The sequence below is a fragment of the Euprymna scolopes genome, chromosome 32 (assembly GCF_053919585.1).
Source record: "Euprymna scolopes isolate OS-2025 chromosome 32, ASM5391958v1, whole genome shotgun sequence".
NCBI lineage: Eukaryota > Metazoa > Mollusca > Cephalopoda > Sepiida > Sepiolidae > Euprymna > Euprymna scolopes.
Window position 1 is genome coordinate 51,141,943 of NC_136513.1, and position 26,679 is coordinate 51,168,621.

The 26,679-nt window shown below is 34.4% G+C and overlaps 1 protein-coding gene across 1 annotated transcript in view; it reads right to left on the reverse strand.

Annotated features, from left to right (window-relative positions):
• LOC145256348 (vam6/Vps39-like protein) overlaps positions 1-26,679 on the reverse strand; it is a 248,094-nt gene that overhangs the window by 10,465 nt on the left and 210,950 nt on the right. The window contains exon 25 of the mRNA XM_080115165.1: positions 17,531-17,622. Within this exon, the coding sequence (XP_079971291.1) occupies positions 17,531-17,622 (92 nt within the window). The remainder of the gene's footprint in view (positions 1-17,530; positions 17,623-26,679) is intronic.

Genomic DNA, 26,679 nt, shown 5'->3' on the forward strand with positions numbered 1-26,679 from the left:
TTCCTTCATATTATTCAGACTCTTCTTTTTATCACCCTTTCACTCTCTTTCTCTTTAGCATCCTCAATCACCTTTTTCTTCGTTCCATCCCGGAGGTCCTTCTCTCTAAGAGTACTCCCCCCCCCCTATTGCACTTCTCTTTTTTTTTTTTTTTTCTTTGCTTTATTTTGTATTTGCGCTATTTTTAATATAGTTTATTATGATGATTACGATTTTGTGGTGGGTGCTCCCTCCCATCGCACTGTATTGCCTCATCCCTGTCTAACACACACGCACACACCTTTTCACTCTCTCCATTTTCTCTTCCTTCTCTTTTTTCATCCTTCACTCTTTATCTTTTTCTTTTTCTCATTCCATTATCCCCCCCCCCTTCCTTCATCCATTCACTTTTTTTTCTTCTTGGTTATCTATAATATATTTCCGTATGTCTGTCTGTCCATTGCACTTTTCCTCAGAAAATACTGGGCTGATTTGTTTGAAATTTTGCTATGATAAAGTGCAGCAAACTCAGTATTATGGTATCCAGTCAATGCACCATCATCCAGCATAGCTGCGGCCACAGCCGAGATTGAACTCATACATAAGTTTGTAGTGTAATTGAAATCTTGTCGGTAGCTGAATACTTGATGCCTCATCAGGGCTATCAAGGGTATTTTTTTTTTATCGTGATGCCATACCTAAATGGGGTGCTTACCACGGCTTAAGAGAGTTCCATCTACCCTCGAGAGAACGATAGACCGCACCAGTTTCTCAACCTGATATTTTAGCTCGCGGTACATACAGCACCTCACCTTCCCAAATGGTCACCCATCTGGTACTGGCCAGGCTCAACATTGCTTAACTTTGGTGATCTGGCGAGAACCGATGTGTCACCGTGATTGTGCCGTATATATGCACAGTTGGAGATTGGGATTAATATTTAATACAAACATTTAACCATATTCAACCATCAATTTGGCATAAAACACTCTAAGTCAACGGACTATAACTTTGACCATTCATTTATTTTTATATTTGTGATATTGGGGTGTGAGGGGGGTTTATGTCTTCTCTTTCTAAAATGTTCTTCCTTTTTATCTCTTTTTCTTTATCTTCTATTTTTATATTCTTCTCTCTATCTTTTCTTCTATTTCCCTTAACTTTTTCCCTTTCTATTCTCTTCCTTTCTTTTCCTGTTTTTTTTTTCCACCTTTCTTTCTTCTCATTTCTCTCTGAGGGGATTTTCATGTTGCAGACTTGCAGTTTTGTGACGACATCCACTGTGCACGAATACAAACAAGCAAACAAGCAAAACCTACAGAGTTTTATAATTAAAAATTTTGTTAGTCTGCATATGATGATTGGCTCCCCATTTCTTCCGGCTCCCCCTCTTCTACCTTCACCTCCTCTCTCTTTCATTTACAATTTTCTCTTCCACATGTTCTCTTCTCATCTTTCCTTCTTACTTCCTCATCTCGAGAGACGAAAGCGAACCTTGGATTTATATTGAAACTCTCATTCTCATCTAGTTGTATAGCTAAGAGGACCATTCATCACTCTGAACGATCACAAAGATAAATTTACAAATTAAATCCAAAGCATTGGTACTTTAACCAAATTCCAAAACTGCTTAGCATTTCACTTTGAGGCTCTGGAACCACTGCCACCGGCCAAAGAAAAGGCAACACCAACATCTCAATAAAAAGTCCTTTCTTCAAATTCGACGATCACTTCCTCTCATTGTGCTGTTGTGAAACATTGATTTTAGATGCTCCTAATTGTTTTTTTCTGTGTGTGTATGAGGGGGGGGGCACATGGATTTTCATGTTGCAGACTTGCTAACAAATCTGATCTCTCTATCCTCCATGATCATCAGAGCAAAACAAATCCAAAAATAAAGCGCGAATGATGAGTGTGTGTAATTAAGTCAAGGGTTTTCAGCTCATCTACATTTCAACTCATCTAAAAGCAGGTTTTTTTTTTTTTTTTTATTACATTTTCACCCCAAACAAGGCACATTGCCACTTTGGTGTAGGGGGCTACTATCAGGGGAAACATCTACTGGGGTACTATGTAGGGATTAGGGCAGCGAGATGTTGGTTCACGTTGCACTTGAACTTATGCATGTCAGTACAGTTGGGGAAGCAGTGACCCGGAATGGAATTCCAAAGTCTAGCAGTTCTGGGGAAGAAACTACTGGAGTAGAAGGATCTTTTACATCTAGGGATCTCTACAGTGTGGGGATGGGATTTTGCAGCTTGTCGGGTCTGTCGAGGGTGTTCACGTCGTGGGGGCACAAGTGCTTGCAGTTCTTCAGAGCATTCACCATTATAATACTTGTAGAACAGGCAGAGGGATGCAACGTTTCGACGATGGGACAGAGGCTGAAGTTTTGATGCCAGTTTAGGGCCTATCAGATTTGCGACTCTCTTTTGAACCCTGTCAAGGAGCGAGAGACTAGTAGCCGATGCACCGGCCCAAATATGACAGCAAAAGGTGAAAACTCATTTAAGCTCACCATTCATGTAATGTGAAAACATGAACTTTACTTTACACCACACATTATTTTAACGTTGTTTCTTTCTTATGCGAGTTTGAAAATTTCAAAAATCATTTTTGTAAATTAAATCGCAAAATAATTTTCCTTACATCCACATGTAAATTTATAATTCTATGAGTTTCTAAAAAAGGGGGGGAGGGGCTGAGAGAAGGGAGGAAGTCGAGAGATGGGGAAGTGGTTCAAGAAAGAATATCTATTCTCAGCATCCAAGTGACCTCAGACATTTTACTATCGACAAAAATATCTTATTTATAAAACTCACTATGACTGTCTGTCTCCATTTTTTTTTAACTGCATCTCCTTAGAGACACGAGATTGCAAAGCGGCACAAGGCAGATCATATGATTACATTTTTTGTAGACCGTTTTTTTTTCCTTCAGCCGGTAAAAATAGCTGCTAAGGGGTCAAAATCGAAAAAAGTTAGAACTTGACAGGTGTAAATCGACTTTAAAGTTCCTTTGTATGCATGTGCAAATATATATACATTTATATATTAACATTAGTTCATTTTAGCTGCTTCATATCCAACTGACGGTATTGCAAACTGTAATAGCTAAGGTTGGAGCGCTATATATTTTGGTTTCAATTCTAGTTGATAGCACCCAAATCATTTTTTTTTAAATTATATTGGGTACAATATAATAATCAATAGAGAAATAATAAATATGAAATCTGCATAAATTAAAATATCATATTTAGGCATAATTGACAACCAGGCAATGCCGAGGAGCCTGCTAGTGTATAGATAAGAAAATATGACAAAAATATAAAATTACAAACAATAAATATGCAATGTAAAGTATATGTTAGAGAATTGGTATTCATTAGAAACAGTTTATAAAATACATTTAATACAATTAATAAGACTATATTAAACAATCTTATGTTGTGTTACTAAGTACAACCTGTTTGGATGTTAATATAGTTAAGTTATTAATATAGTTAAGATATTAATATAGTTAAGATATTAATATAGCTAAGTTATTAATATAGTTAAGATATTAATATAGTTAAGATATTAATATAGTTAAGATATTAATATAGCTAAGTTATTAATATAGTTAAGATATTAATATAGTTAAGATATTAATATAGTTAAGTTATTAATATAGTTAAGTTATTAATATAGTTAAGTTATTAATATAGTTAAGATATTAATATAGTTAAGTTATTAATATAGTTAAGATATTAATATAGTTAAGTTATTAATATAGTTAAGTTATTAATATAGTTAAGTTATTAATATAGTTAAGATATTAATATAGTTAAGATATTAATATAGTTAAGTTATTAATATAGTTAAGATAGATGAAACAAAACAAAACTTTTGAATTTATTCACTAAACGAGTAATGCCTCCTTTTCTTTTCTTTTTTATTCCGCTCGAATGGATTAGAGAGAATTGCGACTTGCATTGTTATCCATGACCTGAAAGTTTCATCTCTCTGTTGCAGATATTGACGGTGTAAGACTCTACGAAAGCAATTCATGTCATGGACATGCATCAGAAGCAGAGATGCATTATTGAATTCCTGACAAAGATGCACTGAGAATGGTGGTGACTATGTAGAAAAATAAATTCTGCAACACAAAAGGTCGCTCGTTTGAATGGTACTAGTTTGGTCCAATAACAAAATGTGGGTTTGTATATTACTGTACACATAGATTCGAAAAAGTTGTCAAAAAAACAAATATATAACGAATAAATGTTATCAAAAGCAAGATAAGTTACTTTTCTACCTAACTGGATACATTTTTTGTGTTTTTATTCAATTTAAAATGTTTATTCAGCTCGAAAAGCATACAGTGTTTACCGATGTATTGGAAAATTCAAAATGGCGCCCGACACTCTCTTTAACACGGTAAGTTCAGGAAAAGATGTTATAAATAATAAACTAGACAAAATACTGTTAGAAATTCGCTCATTATATGTTACCGTAACATAAGTTGACATATATTCGATGTTTTTTTTTTAATAGTATTTTGTCTAATAATGTTTAAAATTCCAGGAAACGAGTAGTTTCCAAGATATGAAGAAATTATAGATTTATAAAGTGGGGATCACTTTTGCATATCAATTTAACGTAAAATGAACACTCACTTTATAGCCATCTTTTTGTGGTGCCGTCTGTTATTTGGGGGAGTGGAGGGTGATTTGGTAATTGTGGCCTGATAGACCAACACAAAACCTACCTTAAAAAACTTGTTTTCTAGGTTTTCAGATGTGCTGAAAACAAATATCACATTGAAATCTTCCATAAATAAGTATGATAAGGGTGGTAGGCCATGCAATTCTTTATCTAATAAGTGGTGGCCATTGTTGTACATGCAAGCACACATAGTTTTGCTTAATACCCGGAAAAATACTTAATATTTAAATGTGATACTTGCACACCCCAAAACCTCTATAGAAAACAAGTTTTTTTTAAAATAGGTTTGTGTTGGTCTATCAGCCCACAACACTACCCCTAAAAAAAAAAAAAATAAATAACAGACCCCCTCCCCACTCAAAAAAAGGTGGCCTTGATTTCTTCAGGTCTTGAAAACTACTCATTTACTGGAATTTTAAACGTTATGTTCGTTTTCAAAACCTTAAATATATAATAATGGTAATTGGAAAGGATTTTTTGAGGATGGAAAGATACTGCACTTTTATCAAAACATTTTATGACTGTAAAAAGTGCCAAAAATAGGCTCTGGATGATAAATGATCCCCTTAATGTGCGATCTTAAGGGCAAATATCACATAGCTCACTCCACAATTTAGATCATTACCTTTCCAACGAGCCTTCATTTGTTAAATTCTGATCAATAGTCGCTGAGATTTGGAACTTATAAAATTGCCAAAAAAGGTGGTGTGTGTATATATATATATATATATATATATATATATATATATATATATATATATATATACTCGTAGCCAAATTGAATATTGAAATGCTCATATCTTTGGTCCTATGAGACAAGACTACAGGCTTTTTGAAGATTGTAAAACTATTCACTATTCTACGGTTACAATTTTATGACAATTGGCAAAAAGAACCTATCTTTATAAACCAATAAAATATGCCTAAATTTGCCTACATTTGTATATATAGTGTCCTGGCAGACAGCTTCAGTTTTGCTGCTTCGATTGTCTCCCCTGTGACCTTGCCAGGCCACTAATATATATATATATATATATATATATATATATATAAATATATATATTTATAGTCATCGACATACAGTGCTGTTTTGTTGTATCACAACACATCAGTGTCGCTAGACTAGCACCTCTCCCAAGCCGAGGATTGAATCTAGAACCATTGCATTGATAGTCGGCAGTTCTACCCATCGACCCACGGGAGCGGTGCCCGCAAATAACCTCGCCAAATATTTCTTTTTTTTTTTTAAACAAACATTTGTCCACCACATCTATAGTGCTCAAACCGCTTATTTATAAACAAACAGCGAGCCTCGCATTTTTCAGCCAATTAAGTAGTGGGTGAGAGTATTTATGACAGTGCTCTACCCAAAGAGGGGGGGGGGCTTATATATATATATATATATATATATATATATATATATGTGTGTGTGTGTGTGTGTGTAGAGAGAGACAGTCTGATTTATGTAATTAACAGCATCCCCATTTCATACTTACCATAATGGTTCAATTGGTTACTGTGCTTTACTTAGAGAAGTTGTGAGTTTCAAACCTCATTGAAGGCATTATTTTTACGTTGCTATTGTCTGAAAATGAACTAAAACATCTGAAACTCCAATTGTTTAGTTTTACTCCTATTTTCTGTCATCTACGTAATTTACAAAAAAAATTAGGTTCCTGGGAGACGTCGGATAGCCCTGCTAGTGTATTATATTATATACATATATATTTAGGTGGAAATATATTTCTTTAATTATATTTCACCTTTTATTTATACCAATCCTTAATTTATGAAGCTCAATGTAATTACAGAGCATATAACAAATAAATAATAAAAGTCTATGTTCAAAATTTCATGTTGACTATCTTACTGTTTATTTCTTTAAGTATGTTGGACATGCATAATTCTTGACAGCACCAACGCAAAATCATTCATTTGATTATTATATCAATCCATGAATTTATTTTGCGCTTAACTCATCAGTTGAAAAAGCAACTATCAATTCATTAAAGAAAAGAAAATGCATATGGGCACGATTGCAAAATCTGAAAATTGGGAGAGAAGTTGCAAATACCGTTTTATTTTTTTTGTTAGTTTTATTACACCATCTTTGAATATATATATATATATATATATATTATATATATATATATATAACACACCATAGTCATAAATGAAAACTGTAAACCAAAATTTACATGTAATATTTATTTTTCGACAGAATACCTCCAATAACTAAAGACGGTTAAAAATTCCACAGAGTTTTAAAAATATGCAAAATTCTCCTCTTCAGAGTAAAGAAACGAGTTAGCAAATTGTATAAATAGCAAAGCTAAAAATTTGCTGGTTTTAGAATTTTCTGAAACTGCATTGCATGATGGTGGTTATAGAATGCAAAATAATCTTTATAGAATGTTTGTCAAGGTCAATATTCATCTTGACAAACATTCTATAAAGATTGCATTCTTTGAAACTCTGCGGAATAAGGATATTTTTATTTATTTATTGGAATTATTTATTTATTTATTGGTGCTATTTATTTATTTATTTATTCATTAGTGCTATTTATTTATTTATTTATTAGTGCTATTTATTTATTTATTAGTGCTATTCATTTATTTATTTATTGGGGGTATTTATTTATTTGTTTATTCATTGGAGGTATTTATTTATTGGAGGTATTCATTTATTTATTGGAGGTATTTATTTATTTATTGGAGGTATTTATTTATTTATTTATTGGAGCTATTTATTTATTTATTGGGGGTATTTATTTATTTATTTATTGGGGGTATTTATTTATTTATTTATTTATTTATTGGGGGTATTTATTTATTTATTTATTTATTTATTTATTGGAGGTATTTATTTATTTATTGGAGGTATTTATTTATTTATTTATTGGAGGTATTTTGTTATTTATTTATTGGAGGTATTTTGTTATTTATTTATTGGAGGTATTTTGTTGAAAAATAAATTTTACATGTAAATTTTGGTTCACGGTTTTTCATTTATGTTTCTTGTATTAAGTTCTACTTCCTATTGTCTTATGAAGCTTTTTTATTTGGTTGGAATAATTATTAACATTAATATATTTATATTGAACTGAAGTTTGCCTTTGCCTACGTGTGTGTGTGTGTGCTTGATATAGTTTATAAATAAGAATAATCCCAAGTCTTTTGTCTTTCCACTTTGAAAGATTAAAACATCTCATGTCAGTGAAAAATAGGGTCAAAATGGAATAACTAAGCTGTACAGTGTTTTTTTGGGGGTTTTTTTTTTTGCTTTTTTTATGTTTTTTTATCTGTTTTTTTATTTTTATTTTTTGTTTTGCTATGTTTTTTTTATCTGTTTTTTTTTTTTTATGTTTTTTTGATCTGTTTTGTGTTTTTGCAAAACCTATCTGATTAATAAATAAAAGATACAACCCCTGGGGTGAGGCTGTGTTAAGAATGTGTAAATAATTTACTAAAAAGTACACAAGTACTAAAGAGAGAGGAAGGGGGAGGAACAACGTTGTTTGTAAAAGAATTTTTTTTTTAAGTGTATATATCTAGTACAAAAATACTCGTCCCAGGAGAGGTAAAATTTCCATAACAGTTCTACACCAGTTTTACAAAAACTAAAATCAAGATATACTGATGCTAACCTATGTCTAGAATCCTTATTCCAATTTTGATTTTAGAAAATGTCTCAAATTAAAAGGTTAAGTTTGTTTGGTTGTTTCTGTTTTACGGCATATCAACCCTTTTCGGGTCGTTTAATGCCGAATCCAGAAATTGGGAAACGTTTTTATTCTTCAAGTTATTTATATCTTCAAGTATTTATTCATGGCGTTTCGTTTAGTTGTTTTGTAAAATAATTTTTTGTTTTTGACTTAACAGAACAGGATTAAGTTTTGCAAAGGGAAAAGAAAAAACAATATCAACGCTTGGTGCATTTCTGGTCAGAAAGCCAATATCTTCAGATAGCGAATTTGGTAGAACGAGATTTTTTTTTAAATTTTTTACTCGCGTTCACCCTCAACAAGACTTATCGCCATAAGGGGCTTCTAATTGGGACTATGCTTTAGAAAGTTTAACAAGATGTTACATTTGAATTTCTGTATATCAGGGAATTAAGTAGCAGGAAGGGAATTCCACAATCCAGCTATTCGTGGGAAGAAGCTATCAGAGTACTTTTTCTTTTTTACATGTAGGTCACCACTTATCAAGGCCTAGAAGCCACTCGGGGATAAGGGTTATTGTGTGTACAGTAATCAATGGGATAATATTGTAATAATAGTATTGGAGATTTGATAAAGTGTCATTACTTAAGGGGGTGGTTTATTAGGAATTTGTTTATGTTGGACTTGAAGACATCCAAGTTAAAGTCAGGAGGGAAACAGGCAAGTGGAACAGAGTTCCACAGGCGTGCACTTCTAAGAAAGAAGCTTTGTTCATGGAATCTATGTTTTGATTTAGGCACAGATAAAGAGTGGGGAAAATTATTGACAGTGGTTTCAGCTAGACTGGTGTTTTTCGAGAAAGATTGGCGAGGGGGGGGGACCAGAGATTGGAGCACAGACGAGCACTTGCCATGGAAATAACGATAAAACAAAAATAGGCTCGCAACATCTCTTCTGTGGGAGAGAGGTCGCAGGGAAGAGAAAAGGGCATCCCCCACTAAGCCACAAAGTCTATTTTGTACTCTGTCAAGGCAGGTTAGGCTGTTTTTAGCAGCTCCTGCCCAGATGTGGCAGCAGTACTCCATCCTTGGACGTACTTGGCTTTAATATAGATGGAGAATTGCATCATTAGTGAGATATCTTCTGGAGTGGTAGAAGGATCCCACCATTTTCCCAGCAACCTTGGCAACAGACTTGATGTACGTGTTCCATTTCAGATCAGGAGTAAAGGTCAAACCCAGAAGCTTATAAAAACATGGGGCCTCCCCTAGACGAGAGCCATCCATTTCAATTGATGCCAGATGGGGATCAGGGCGTTTATGATGTAAAGATAGCAGTTTGGTTTTAGATGCATTAAAGGTAACCAGCCACCTCTTACCCCATTGTACCACGCACTCAAGATCAGAGGAGAGAGAATCAGAGAGAACTTTGTCATTTATGGCCTTTGATGTGTTAGCATAGATGTCAACGTAAGATTTTAGTATGTGTTTTGGGAGATCATTGATGTAGATCAGGAAGAGAGTTGGGCCCAGTATGGACCTCTGAGAGACTCCAGCATTAATACTCTGGGCCTCTGATTTCTACCCATCAACCACTACTCTTATGAGCCTATCAGAGAGAAATGATTTAATGATTGAGAAAACATTTCCAGTGATACCGTAGCCGGAAATCTTGTGAAGTAGGCCTTTATGCCATACCTTATCGAAGGCCTTTGATATGTTAAGAGCAATTGCCCTAGAAAGGAAGCCTTTGTCGAGAGATTCGCTAATTCTATGAGATATAACCGTTAGCACATCTGCTGTAGATCTAGCAGAACGGAAACCATATTGTGTGTCACTAAGAAGGTTATTTTTGCTGAGGTGGTTGACTACTTCTCTATTTAATATGGATTTATTTATGGACTTATTGGTTTGTACTGAGAGGAAGATGACTTATCACCTGAGTTCTTAAATACAGGGCATACTGATGAGGTTTTCCAGGGTGTTGGAAAGCACTTCTCCTTAAGGCAACGTTTAAACAGTTTTGTAAGTATGGGGGCAAGTTCTGGTTGAAGCTTTTTTAACACTATGATTGGAATACCGTCAGGGCCAGTTGCTTTACTGAATCAGGGTTCTTGATTAGCTTGGCGACCTCATGCACAGATATTTGTATATTACTTAGTGTGTTGTGTTATAGGAGGAAATACGGGGAGTTGATGGCCTTGGTCGCATAGGGTAGAATTTGCTGCAAAGTTCTTGGCAAATAGTTTGACTTTGTCTGATGCTGATGAGATGATCTCTGGTCCATTGATAATGGTTGGGATAAAACGCACACTTCTGTTCAGGATCCTATTTGTTATTTGCCAAAACTGGTGGGAACCAAGCCGCTGCTCAGCTACTTTGGATTTAACGGACTGAGCATATAGCTCTCTTGCATTTTTTATTACTCTTTTACAGTGGTTACTGGCAGTCCTGAATGCAGCTTTAGTCTCAGTACATCTATTACGTTGGTAGCTATGGAAAAAGTGATTTCTGTGCGCGATGGCAGCAGCACATCCAGGGGAGAACCATGGCTGGCTGTTAGGGTTTTGCTGGAATTTTTTGGATGGTATGAATCGGTCTATGCCTACAGTTAACCATTCGGTCAGGTCTGATACTATAGAGGACACATCCTTTTTAAACATGGAATGGAGAGGTAGATCAGATATGAATGTACGGAAGCTATCCCAGTCAGCCATAGAGTATCGGTATGTAGTATGGTGGAGAGGTACGTCTGACATTTAGGGACATCAACAGTGAAGGGGTGTGATTTTGTTGCTAAGTGGGTTTGCCAGGAATATGTACATCGAGGGGACACAAGTGAAACGCGTTCATCAGAACACATTCCATTAAAATATTTGTAAAACTGGCACAGGGATGTAACATTGCGGCGATGGGACAGGGACTGGAGCTTAGTTGACAAATTGGAATGGAGGCCCTTTTTTGGATCCTATCCAAGAGGGAGAGACTAGTGGTAGACGTACCAGGCCAGATGTGGTAACAATACTCTATGCCCCTAGTGCTGCTTTGCGACTTTTAGTTTCGGAGGAGATAGAGTTTGAAAATATGGAGACAGACAAAATACATTTATGTGATATTTCAAAAAAAAGTTGGCCCAGCCATTTTGAAGTCCATAAAAAAATCAACTCTCACCTTTTATATAAAAGTATATGTATATGCATATATATATATATATATATATATATATATAAAACAAAAGTCTATATTCCAAATTTCATGATGTTGACCATCTTACAATTTATTCTTTTAAGTACGTTGACATTCACAATTTTTGACAGTATCTGTTTCTAGCACAACATCATTCATTGAATTATAATCAATCAATCAATATATATATGCACACACACACACAAAGTAACTTTTCTATAATAGTATATATATATATATAGAGAGAGAGAGAGGAAAGGAGAGATAGAGATACACACACATATACACACACACTTGGCTTGTAGAACTTCATTTTTGCTGAAATTGACAACTCCAAATTGGACTTAAATGTTTTTAAAATATCAGCTTATTTTTCTTTACACACTGATAAAATTCGATTTTATCTTTCTTTGAATGCGAGTTTGCTTTTTGCTTTCATCAATTAAAACTATTTCTGTTATTTACTTAGTATTTACTTATCAAGTTTATTTTCAATCCCCAACCCAGACCCTCAACCCCACTTCCTCCCAAGAGAAAGGCCTCGATTCCAATCTCGTGATACACTTAATGCAATTTTCTCTGCCTGGGGATTTGGTACTATGCCAAAATGTCTGCAACCTCAACATACCCGAGCACCCTAACCCGTCCCCATCCCCACCCGGGATGCTGTAAAAAGGTAAACCCGTTTTTCTTATGCATTCAGTATTTTCAGAAACAGATCAGCGGCTATTTTAGATGCAAACCTTCTTTTAGACATGTTTCATTAAATGTTGTATAAATGCTAGTAAAATTTCTCGTTAATATTAATTAACTATGTAAAATAGGTAAAAGCAAGATATGATTACAGTAAACCTGTTTTTTTGTTGTTTTTATTTTATGAAATTCGCTTCAGATAGGGCATGATGCCACTTTTTGTAAGAAATTAACAAAAACAAAAGATTATTTAGTTGTATAATAACAGGACGTGAAAAGAAGATAGAATTATTTGAAGGCTGTATGATACAAAGTATGATTGCCATGCGTTCATACGAGGTACGGAGACCGGCGCTCATACGAGGTACGGAGACCGGGCGTTCATACGAAGTACGGAGACCGGGCGCTCATACGAAGTACGGAGACCAGGCGTTCATACAAAGTACGGAGACCGGGCGCTCATACAAAGTACGGAGACCGGGCGCTCATACAAAGTACGGAGACCGGGCGCTCATACAAAGTACGGAGACCGGGCGTTCATACGAAGTACGGAGACCGGGCGTTCATACGAAGTACGGAGACCGGGCGTTCATACGAAGTACGGAGACCGGGCATTCATACGAAGTACGGAGACCGGGCATTCATACGAAGTACGGAGACCGAGCATTCATACGAGGTACGCAGACCAAGCATTCATACGAGGTACAGAGACCAGGTGTTCATATGAGATATAGAGACAGGGCGTTCATACAAGACTTGGACATCAGGATGCTAGCCTTTATCCTCAAGTGACTTTTGGGCCTTGATAAGTGGTGTCCCATGAGTACATAAAAAAAACGTCATACATGCAAGAAATATATCATGGGACAAATGTCCGTGCGCAACATGGCAATTGAAAATATCCCAAATATTTAGTGAGTTTTGATGGAGAAGACTCTCAAGGAACTACTCCTGTATTTGGTCTCTTGTAATATCAGGAAAGTGCTGATCAGAAAAGCACTATGATGACATCATCTACCATGGATACTTGACGATATTCATTTTCCGTGAGCTATTAGATAAATTAAGTTAGAAAGAGACTACCACCTATGTTTAAATCCTCTTGACTGCAAGTGTCCAAAAAGACAAGCCAAAGAGCCCAATAGAGAAAGAAGAAAGGTTTTTTATATTGGAGGGGGAGGGGGTATGAAAATCGGTTCAGACAACACATAATGCCACTTAATGTAAGGAGCTAAAAAAAAAAAAATACCCCTTCAAGGTCAAAAACTTGTTAACAATAAGTGTTAGATGGATTAGATTGTGACCCAGAAAACAGCACTTCTCCCCTCTTTGCCAGAAACATTACTCATGGAATATGAGGACTACTACTTTGTTGCATCTTCCATTTGCAGATTGCATACCCATGTGACTTATTTTTTGCCATTCCTTCCGATCCAGGGCAAGTTGGTTGATGGCTGCCCTACTGTTGAGAGATGTCCAATCAAAAACATTTTCTTTCCACCTGTTTGGTTTTTCTTCTGCCTCTTTTACCTTCTAACATATCACTCAAAAAATAACTTTGACAGACCAGTGGTTGGTCGTTTGACATGGCCAAAAAGTTTAAGGGTTTTACTTTTGATTTTATCAAATAGATCAGGTAGGGGAGTAGTTTGATGTAGGGTGGATACTTTGGTTTTTTGATCAAGTGTTGTCCTATTTTGAAAAACCTCAATTTGATTGGCTAGTTGTTTAGCCCATGTGATACAATGAAAGTCATATAAAACTATTGGGAGGACATAAATTAAATAAACTTTTACTTTGGCAGTTATCGGCACCCTTTTTGATTTTAGAATGGTGCTGTGTCTTTGGAAAGCTGCCCAATCCAACCCAATTCTGTGCTTCAATGTTGTCTTGTGCTAACTAGCGAAAGACAGTTTATGCCCTAATTAAATGAATTGGCTGACCTGTTTGATAGGATTACTGTGAATAGTCATGTTTAGTTTAAACTGTGATTTAGCTGTAAACATACATTCTGTTTCGTCTAGGTTTATTTCTAATCCTATCCCCTTTGCATTCTTTACTAATTCATTAACAAAACCTTGGAGTTTATGTGTGCAGTCATTAACAAGAGTGATGGCCTCAGCGTAGGAGAGGTTGGTAAGTCTCTTCATATTTAAGGCAAATATATATAAATATGAAAACTAAAAAAAAATAAGGGAAGTAAATCCAAGATCCACTTTCTATTCCCACTAGTTACAAGAACGGCTGAAAAAAAAAAATATACGCTAGTTTTGTCGCCTCGTAAAATGCCCGCTTTCCAAGTTTTATACAAATACTCTCCTTCCAAACCTCATACAAATATCTTTAATACAGTTTCCAGCAATATGGAAATACATTTTACCCCATTTCTGGCTGAATATCTTTTACCATGTTCCTTGTCAGCTGTAGTGCAATACTTGTTACCTCATTCCTACACAAATACTATTTACTCTGTTTACAGTCTTGGTTGGATAAATTCCCCTTCACCAGTCATGTGTAAATACTTTTCACCATTTACCTTGTTCCCAGATACACATGTACACATTGTAACACCCCGTTCTCAGCTGCACATAAGTCATTGCAAATGTGTTGCAAGATGCAGAGAAGGGTGGTGTGAATCATAGAATCCAATGTTTTTCTTTTCCTCCTGGAATCTGGATTCATGATATTTGCTTACCGTTGGTTCTCTTCTCCTTGAAGGATTTCTTGGTCCGATGCCAAAACATCTTTGGTGCCACATAGGAATTTTCTGCCTTCAGGGAGGTAAGAGAAAGGGGGAGGGGAGTAAAAGCACTAGAATTTTGTAAACGTTTTAATTTTTTTTTTCTTTTCAGTCTGGTGGCTTATTTAAACGTCTATGGAAATTTTTTAAAGTTGTTAAAACAAGCAGGGATATCCGGTGTTGTCCGACCGATGTGTAAATCAAATATTGAAATATTTAGAAGAGTTTAAAAAATAAAAACGTGTATTTGCTTCAAACAGGTATATTGCTACTGACACAAAAGGGACTACTGTGACTGGGGCCAGATTGACAAGGGGACAATTTGGGTTGGGAGTTGGGCAGCAAAATATTTGTTAATTTCTCCATGTTGGTACAGTCATGAAAAACAGGAAGTGAATTCCAATGGCAAGTGGTCTGAAGAAAAAAAGCTAAGGATCCCTAGAGTGAAGGGGTGGAATTTTACTGCTATTCATGTGAACTAAAGGTATTTCTGTTAATAGGGGGGGGGGGTTAAAATGCAGGAGATTCATTGGAGTAGATGTGGGTTCGTTTGTATGAGGAGGAAAGGCGGTATGCATAAAATTTCACTTTGATGTGTGTTGTTCTGGGAATGATATTAAATTGCTTGGGTCACCCTTGGGCAAGGTGTTTGTTCCAAACACCGTAATCTCTTTAAACCCTTCATACCTTTCATCTACCTAGCCTACTTCCCAACTCTATCAACTACTTAAATTGTTTATCCGTCCTGTGTATGACTAAACTATATCAAGTAGTAATGCTCCAATTTGAGAGCTCTAAGGAGCGTGTAGTCACCCCAAAAGTGATTGTTGGAGGGGGGGTACCATATAATCATTGCTTTAAAAGGTCTGGAAGCCACTCAAGGATGAGGGTTCATCGGATAAGCTAATATATTTTACAGGACGGCCCTTAAAGACCTCTAAAACAACCATGTTATAGTTAGCTTGGAAGCAGCTCCATAGTATTGAGTCCCACAGACGAGCAGTTCTGGGGAAAAAACTGTGCTCATGGACTTTTCGTTCAGTTTGTTTTTAAGCACACTAGAGTGATCCAACTATTTTTCCAGCAATCTTGGCAACAGATTTGATGTTCGTGTTCCATTTCAGATCAGAAGTGAAGGTCAGTCTCAGAAGCTGGTCAAAACATGGTGCTTCATCAAGACAAGAACCATTCATTTTAGTTGGGACCAGGTGGGGATCAGAGCATTGATGATGGAAAGAGAGAAGCTTGGTTTTCGATGCATTAAAATTAACCAGCCACCTTTTCCCCCATTGCACCACCTGCTCAAGATCAAAAGATAGAAAATCAGAAAGATTCTAATATTAATTTGCTCGCTAGATTATCTTGTTGGATGACATCGTCCTAGCAAGTGTAAAAAAAATCCTACTTGTGAGACATCGGCTTGGGTTCTTAGTGGTTGAGTGACCCCTAGTTTGAGACAAAGTAGGTACATTCCATCGTCAGATTTCACTGTGTTTTCTTTGATCTACATTAGCTAATAGAGTTACTTGTGTGCGGCTCAGTTGCCCGGGTGGCAAAAGATTTGGGTTTTAAATCCCAAGTTCGGATATGTTCAGCTGATGAGCCCATATGAGGGCGAAACTTAAATCTTGAACTTCCAGTTAGTTGGCTTTCATGACTTGTGTGAACTGCAATGTTGTTGGACTGTGAAAATAATTATTGCATATGCATATATATATATATATATATATATATATATATATATATATAATTATAAATAATTACTTTTATATATGTTTTATTATTTCATTTTTTAATAATTAATATATATATACATATACACACACCTACAGACACTAGTGTTTCATACTCACGCAATTATCAATGCAGGAGATGATAATCAATGCTGGTTGAAGGATTCGAACCCTGCAACGAAGCCATTTTTGGCTCCATTAAGCAAGGAACATACTTCAAGGCCACCATTCATTGCAATAAAATTAAGGAAATTTTTCATCTTAATGAAAAGCTTAAAATTTAATATGGACGATCTTATGGTGATCAAGTAACAGGAAGTTACGATCTTGCACAGAAGATTAGCTGACCAACTTTTTTATTTTCCCAGACAGTGCTCAATTTCTTTTCCATTTCTTAAAGGGGCAACAATCTTGAAAGTTTCCCAAACTTTAAATTTTTATGAAAAACAAAAAATTCCTTTTGTTGAAAAACTCTTATGGCAAATTCATTTCTTGTAGTCACTTCCAAAAATGCTAATATTAATTGTTTGCCATGAAATCCTATTTCAGCCAAACTCAGGAATCTTTCTATCAAACTCTGGTATTTTCACAGAATTTTAAATAAAACCTTTTAATGCACAGGAGTATGCTCTTGTTCCATTCAGTCTAATTTGCAATCGTAATTTGAGTATTGCCCGTGCTGAGGATTGACCTTTTAACCTCCAAGAAGAATGTTAAAAAAAATTTTACCAAGTACTTTATCCGTTAGGCCATGGGTCCTTGCACACGATATGATTTTGAATTACAATGATTATAAAAAAATTAAAAAAAAGGTGGGATTTTACCTGTCACCAATTCTTTTTTTGCAAACTCTGCAGTTTTTTTCTTCTGTGATGATGCATTTGATTTTGGAGAATTTCATGTGTTCTTTGATTACCTGAAAAGACAAAAAAATTATTTTTTTAATTTGATATACAACTAATAAAAATATTAAATTGTTTTTAATGCCATTATGTAGTTAAAAAAAAATGTCTGTGACTATTAAAATAATTTCAAACCTATTGATAATGTCTACCCAGTTGTTTGTGTGTGTGTGTGTGTGTGTGCGTGTATATGTACAAGCACGTTTGAGTTCTTTTTTCCGATTTTGTTGGATAACTTTTCAATTCGCCGAGTGGTCCTTTTTATTTCGGCTGGCATGTTCTATATTATGGCACCCAGTATTAGTTGTTCAGCCAAATTCTTCTCAAGTACTTTCAATTGGCTTGAGAATCGCTTAAGAATATGGTTGAACAACAATTACTGGGCGCCATAATATACATGTCAGCCAAAATAAAAAAGACCGCTTGTCGAATTGAAAAGTTATCCAACAAAATCGGGAAAAAAAGAACTCAGTCGTGTGCAATCAGACGTGATTGAATAATGACTTGCTGCCAAAATATACAAATATATATGTGTGTGTGCATGTTTCGTTGAATAGCAGGAATAATTCCTGTTAGTTTCTTTTACGATCCATCTTCATAATGGCAAAGGATCACAAGCGAAACAAACAACAATTATCCCTGCTGTTCAATGAAATGTGCCTAAGAGGAAAAAATGCTGCTCATATATATATATATAGCTTTACCCAAAAAACAAAAATGGCAACCTAAATAAACATGCAACGTAAATTCTTCTATATGCTTCTTTTCCAACATTATATGGTCATGCTTATTTCTTCCTGAGAAAAATTATTTTTTTCTGATGAGTATATGTAAGGAAAAATTCAATAGTAAATTAAAATACTGATTGTTGTACATAAACGAAACAGGTCTGTACAATGTATCCAAGTTTTGAGATGTTGAAAAAAACTGATTGTTAAGATAAATAAAACCTTATATCTTTGAATATAGCTATATTGTTATTTATATACATATTGGACTCTCCCGTCGATTTCGACGCATGAGGTTCCAACAACTTATTGTTTAAATTCATTCATGTTTCAGCCTCAGATGACATTTAAATCCGGCAAGAGATTTCCAAACGAGTTCACAGATAATACAAGTGTGTGGATTCATTGATGCAGACGATGGTATGGATGCTGACTATTTAGATTGTTTCCTTTTTTAACGCAGATGATTCGAACTGTCAGAATGAAAAAAGCAAAGACAATATGATTTTCATTTTCTGCGATCCAAGACCTCATTCTCAAGATTGCTGCGTGCGATACCAATTGAATGCTGCTTAACTTGTCTTTGCACCTCAGTAATGGTTGCTCCACATTCCTTTTCTCTCCATCCATCTGAGTGTACATCAGGATTTTTGGTATCCTATCATCAGACATTCTCAGGACATGACCATATGTATAAGAAAAATCAGGTCTAACCTCAATTGAAATCAAATTTGAAGTTTTATTCACCTTAAAATTGCAAAAATCTATTCTCGTTAGGTTTGTGTGTGAGGGAGAGGTGGTTAAATGTTTTCGTTGCATAATAACATTTTATCTGAAGCGACCAGATGCACGAGAGTGTAGGGTGGAGATATAGCATTAACTTACTCAACAAATTCTTCCCGTTTTGTTTTTGTTTTCGCACTGGATGAATCAGAATAATTATGAAGATTTTCTTTTTTTTTTTTTTGGCATTTTTAAAAAACAATTTCATCGGAAAGGTTAAAGAAAAGTAGAAAGCAAGCAAGTATCACCACAAAAATCTGCCAACCTCTGGCCAATTTGTTTTTGTTTTTTTTTCTAAATCACTTGAAATGCGAGACGCTATTCAATCTATTATTTTCCAAAAAGACCTCATTACCTGCCATTTACAACCCCCACTTAGGGCACCCTCTCTTCGACAAACACATTCACAGAGATGACAGCGATCGTTTGGAGCTGTGATTATCTAACCAAGTAGATGTTGGGGTTGAGGCATAATGTCAAATCCCAGAGAAGAAACGTTAGTCAGGAAAAAGCCAACAAACTGGTTTTATATATATATATATATATATATATATATATATATATATATATATATATATATATATACACCAGCAGAAAAAAAAAAACAGCCTACGGAAAATGTACTGTGATTGATGAAAGTATGATAGGTTATGAAAAGGAGGAGGTTGTAAAGAGATAGGTTTTGATACTCAAAAATGTTACCCTAAGCAAAATATGATGAAAGTAAAGATAATTTTCGCAAAAATATATTTTTTTATATCAACTTTGTTTCCATTCGTAGCCAAGAGTGACCAACAAAATGATGTTTCCTTACAAAGAGAAAATGTTATATATATAATAATATAAATATACAAGAAATAAATGTTACCATAGTCAATAAAAGTTACTTTTATAGTAGAAAAATTCATTGGTTTGTATTTTTAAGTAATTTGTAAAAAAAAATTTTTTTTTTTTAATTCATGAACTGGTTTGAAAAAAATCAAATTGGCAACGACTTTGAAATGGAGAGCTCCGTTTTCAATTTTAAGGAGGGGCACCTGAGCATTCTGTGTTAACAATTTAAGAGAGTTCCGTCAACGTAAGGAATATTTATAAACATATTTTAATGTTTTCCGTGATTTTGTGCTTGAGGAATATTCGATTATGGCATGTGTAGTATATATAAAAATTCATTTAAGTAGTTATCGCCTCAAATTTCGTTTTAATTTCGGTTCGCTGAAATTATTTCAAGTAAAGAGCATTAAAAACTATTTCAAAACAAAAAAAAAAACATGAACTGAACTTTTATTGACTATGGTAACATTTATTTCTTGTATATTTATTTTTTCGGGTAGTTGTTTGTTGGCTTTTCTGATAAACACTCTTACTAAATATCGACAAAATATCGAAAAACAAAGAAACAAAACAGTTTGGAAAAATAATGAAGCTTTACTTTAGTAAAATAATCCGAAACAGCAAAATATGATATTAAAAAAGTAAACACGTAATTACTTTAGTTTTTTAAAGCAAAGAATCAATATAAATATGAATAAGAAGAAAATGGCACCCTTTTCAAGCAGAACAGCTTTGTTTCAGTTTTACAGTATTGAATGGTGTAGTATTGTAATGTAAAGAACACGCAGAAAGGGTTGTAATCAACTGAATTCCTTCTAGTACACTGACAAAAAACTTAAACAGATATATAAATAAAAATAAAAAGGTTATGTAAATGTTTTTAGAAAGACACGTAATCACATGAGCAGGATTTTTTCCTTCTTTTGACACAATAACAAGTAACGTTCTTATTTTTTATTATTTATCTATTTTTGAAAGAGTGCCACAAGCAAGTGGAGAAGAAAAAAAAACAGAGTTATGCAAAATTTGTGCTAAAGTTCCGACTTTTTTTTTTTTTGGCTTTCACTTTAATAAAAACGTGAATTTATGAGGTGAATTTATTCGACACAATATGATTCAACTCAGAAAAATAAATAAAAGCTAACGTGAATTAAGATAAAAATTAAGGTGTTATTGTGGATCCTCACCCCTTTTAAAAAACTTGTTAAACTTTGTGACATATTTCCATTCTATGGAGGTCAGGCGCGAACGAACACCCCATAATTTTATTATACCATATTTCTTCAAACTGAAACATAATTATCAAAGTATACTTACGCAGATAGATATGAAAAGTCTTTGTTAAAGTTTGTGCCATATTTCCATGGAGTACAGGCGCAAATGCAGACCCCACAATCTTATTATACCATCCCTATTTAAGTTGAAACATACTTATCAAAGTATTCTTATGTACATCTATATCAAAAACCCTTGTAAACGTTTTTCTTTTTTCATTTTTTATTTCCATACTTTGTGGGGCAGGCGCGAAAGCAAACCCCACAATTTTTATGAACCACCGTTCTGCCAGATCAAACATACCCATTCCTGTGTCTCGATACAGCTTCTATCATTATATGTAATCAGTTTTTTAAAATAGTCAACCATATAGAAGCCTATTCGTAACCAGACACACACACACAGACAGACGTTCAGCTTTATATTATATATATATATATATATATATATATATATATATATACACACACACACACAGAGTGGAACAATAAATTTATCGCCCTAAAGAAAAGACTACAGCTTTATTTTAAAACTTTTATTGAAAAAAAATCAATTCAGGTAACTTGATTATGTAATAGAGCTGACATCTATTCAATGTAGCCACCTTCAGCCTCAACCACCGTCTTGATACAGGTTTGGAACTGGGAGTATGCCTTTTCCACAAGCACTGGTGGCAGCTCGGTGAATACTTGGATGATGGCGATCAGTCTGGCTTTGGTGTTATGAGAGGTCATGTTGGTGATGTTCTCAATGTATGACCAAATGAAGTAGTCCAACGGGTTCAGGTCGGAGAAGGAGGAGGGCAGTGAGAGAAGGGTAAAAATTCATAGCATTCTTTCTAAAGCCAACCCTTACTTTGGACTTGTAGGCTAGCGCCGAGTCCTGCTGCCACACCCAGGGTCTGCTAACGGCCACCTGATTGACCAAGGGATCACCACACTCTTCAGCACATTCAGGTACAATCTGGTGTTGACTTTTTAGCCGACGTTGAAGATGTGAGGTGGCATGATGTGACCCTCACTTGAAACCACACCATATGTAAATATAGAAACTAAATAAAAGGTAGCACAACAACTGTTCAATGAGATTAATATTTTATTTATTAAGATATAAATTAAATAAATATTTAATTTGATATAACTGAAAAAAAAGTCAGTGGTAATTTTAAATTAAAAGACATAATTAAAAAAAAATTTTTTTTTAAATTGAACGACAAACGTTAATTTTCATAGGTAGACTTTTTGACCCAATTCAGTTAACCTCTTTTTTTTCCATAGTCTGGACAGGTTCAATCTCTTGATTTATAAAATCACTAGCGAGGGGTACCCGGCGTTGCCCGGGGTGTTTGTAGGTGTGTGTGGAAACTCCGGAGGGGGGGGGGTAAAAAAAAAAAGTAAGTATGAGGATCGAACCCGAACCGTTGAGGCAAAGTTGTAAATTAAAATGTGAAAAAAAAAGAAAATGTGCGACGTTAACCATTGCCCCACCGTGAGATGCTAACGGAAACATGTTTGAATCTATTTAATTACTTGGATTTGGGAGGTGCCCATTTTAATGAGTTAATGAGGTCAAGTTTGACTGCAGGATAGTACCTTCATTTACTGTTTAATGCTTCCCCCCCCCCAAGATGTTATAGGAAAAAGACTAACCCACATACGGCGAGCGACAAATGTTGAATATTTATCTTCCCGAAATTGAGCAAATTAAATAGACAGGCGAGCTTCATTGTTAACTCTGAGATATTACGATTTATATGTGATATAAAAAGTTTTAAAAAGTTGTGAAGCAAACGACCACTTCTCTGAAAAAAGCCTTTTGTTGACATACAAAAAAAGCAGACACACATACATACATTTTCACTTTTATATATAGATTATTATTGTTCTCTGACATCTTCGTTCATTACATGTCTACTATTCTCACTCCTCCCTTCTCCATTTCTATCTTTTAGGGAATTCATACCCCCACCCCTCTATATATTTATGTTATATTTCCTCTCTTATCACCCTCTCTAATTCTTTCCCAAAAACATCTTTTTACCTCTCCTTCTTTAAATAAAATTTGATTTTTGTAATTAATTTTAAATCCATAAGATCTTTAACCTCGCTCCATGCCAGTCATGGCAAAGTATATCTCCTCTAAAATTGAAAATGGTCTTGAATCATTTTTAATTTTTCTTGCCTGATGAAATCTATTATGATCGAAACGGTCTGCATATCATAGCAATCATATATATATATATATATATATATATATATATATATATTTAGACATATTATTGAATAGCACGGAATTATTCTGTTTTACGATTTTCTTTTTTATCTTCTCCAATCTCCGAATAGTCCTTTTTGTGTTTTTCTCGAAATTGTATACGTTGGATCCATAATCACGAGCACTTTCGACACAAGTACTTCTATCATCTTCGGGCATATTGTAGAAATAAATGTAGGGAGAGTGTATCTCCAATATTAGTAGCTACATTGGTTCAACAACTAACACATTGTCGCAAAGATTGACTCTCCACCTCTCTGACTCTAGCTCCATATCACAACATTTGAAGGGACATGGCTGCCAACATTCGGAATTTCGAAGAATTATGATAGAAAATACAAGAGTATTGCAGAGTGAGAGAAATGTAAATAGGCTAAGAATACTCGAAGCATTGTACATTAAAACAAAGAAGCCTCAAATAAATAATATTAATTATGAGTGCAACATTTTGAAATGTTTGGGATAAATGTTTAATAATGTATACATGTGTTTGTATATATAAATGTGTTTAATATATGTAAAAAAAAAAAAAAAAAAAAAATCCGCCCACCTAACTTGTAACAAATTACCACGTGACTAGGAAAAAAAAAAAAAAGTAAATTAAAAAATAATTTGCATATTTATTTCTACAATATGTCTGAGGATGATAGAAGTACTTCTGTCGAAAGCGCTCGCGATTATGGATCCAACATATACAATTTCGAGAAGAACACAAAAAGGACTATTCGGAGATTGGAGAAGGTAAAAAGGAAAATTGTAAAACAGAATAATTCCGTGCTATTCAATAATATTTGTCTAAATGAGAAAATGCTGCCTAAATATACACAATATATATATATATATATATATACATATATATATATATTCACATATGATGATTGCTGCATCTTTCCAGATGATCGCCGTCACACTGAGTTCTTCCAATCTTGCCGTCCATGCCATCTCAGATGACTCTGCACCCCTGCCGCAGATTTGCACATCCTGAAGCAGATGTGACACATAAATTGAGCAATTTCCATCGAGTTGACTTCCTCTGGATGTTGAAGTGTATTCCTATGAACAATCACATGTCTTCTCAGACCAGCAGTAGACTTGCAAACTTTCCTGCATGTTAAACAGATCATTTGGTCTGTACTAATAGGTGCAAAGTTGACCTGAACAGGAGTTTTGTGCGACTTAAGGTGGTTGACGTAGCCAGCTTTTGACAAAAGCACTCGTTCACAAGTGTCGCACTTCTAGGTCTGTGTGTCATGGTTGAGACCATCAATAAAACCTTTGCGAAGCTTTCGCTTCAGATTACTGTGGGCCTGCTTTCTTTTCTCTAGAGCATCACAACTCTCACGTACAAGCTTTCTCCACTTCGGCATTTGCAGAGTAAGTTCTTCCCATGTGTCGATGTCGATTTGTAAGACTTTCAAATTATTCTTTGTAAAGTCCCTGAACCTCTTCCTAGGCTTGTGTTGAGGGCGCTTGCCATTTTCCAACTCCCCGTAAAAAATTTATTTTGGCAGCCTACAATCTTTCATTCGAACAAAGTGACCCACCCAACGCATGTGAGATCTGATTACAAAGTTCTCAATACTAGAGCAACATGCTCTCATGAGGACTTCAGTATTCACATATACATACACATATATATACACACACACAGACACATATACACACACACACACATATATATGCTACCTAGACGCCCGACGTTGCCCAGTCATACAATACGCTTAAATATGATATTTTAATTCATGCAGATTGTGTATGTATTAATATAGAATCAATCCTCGATTGATTATTATATATTACAAGAAATTATTTGCCTAGTGAACTAATTCGCAAAAAATAAAAAAATAATAAACATAATGTCGTCCATAAAAACTTATAGATTACTGTCCTCCGAAAAATGTGTTTTTACATTTGCGAAAATATATGAACATGTTTTTACAATAATTCAAGACAAAAACCTCTTTAACTGAATATATAATGATTTGAATCAGGAATTTTGAAGAGAATTGGTAATTGTATTGGAATCAGAAGAAATCTTGAAATTGTCCTATTATATATATATATATATATATATATATATATATAGAGAGAGAGAGAGAGAGAGAGACAGACAGAGAGAGAGAGAGACAGAGAGAGAGAGAGGGAGAGAGATTAAAAATAATTACCTTTGTAAGAATAGTGAGAGCAGATTAAGAAAAATAAAAAATAAGGGTGTAATATTTATTTATATTTTTTGGTTCCATCAGTTTCAAATCTGACAGAGGGGAACATTACGTGACCATTATTTGTATATTCTGCTGCTATATATATATATATATATATATACACACACACACACACACACACATATAGTAATAAGATGTTATGACTCAAAGTCAAATAAAAAAGCCATCTAATACTAACTTTAAATATGAAGAATGGATTGCATTGGTGGCCATTTTTTATGTTCTTGTCTTTGTGGATATCTAAGCACTGATGATGTCCCAACTAAATAAAACGGAAACATATTGAAAAAAATGAAGTAAAAAAAAAAATGGAAAGAAACTAAGACATGTTCATGCGAGCATTGTTCTTTCTAAACAGTTCACTTCTTGTAAATAAAAAAAAAAAATATTCAAGCTGAGATCGAAACCAAAATCTAAACAGTGAGTCAAGCACGATAAACATTAGACCAGCTTGCCACAATCTTTAAAAAGTGTTTTCAAACCTCATGAAAAAGTTGAAAAACAGATAAAAAATCTGATGACTCCCAATTTTGACAGCTGTTTTTTCCAGATTAAAACGTGTTTCACATGTCTGAATACCCTATATATCAAATTTCAAGTCTATAGATCAAGAATTCGTTGAGTATGTAGGCTGAGAAGTGTTATCACACATGCACATTCTCACTTTTATAGATATATATATATATGTTCTTATTAAGCAATAAAAGAATTTTTGATGAACATAATGAGTTTTTGTTCTCTGTACTGAAATCAGTTAGAAAATTAAAAGCACTAGTTATGCTCTATTGAACTATAAATGGAACATTGCAATGTTAAATGAATTATATTTGAAATAGAAAATTGGTATTGGAAATATATCTACATTATACACACAAGCAAACTACTCACGAATAGGCAGATATTAATCTAGCTCTAAATATCCTTCATAGATGTATTAGCAGGGGCCCCGACGTTG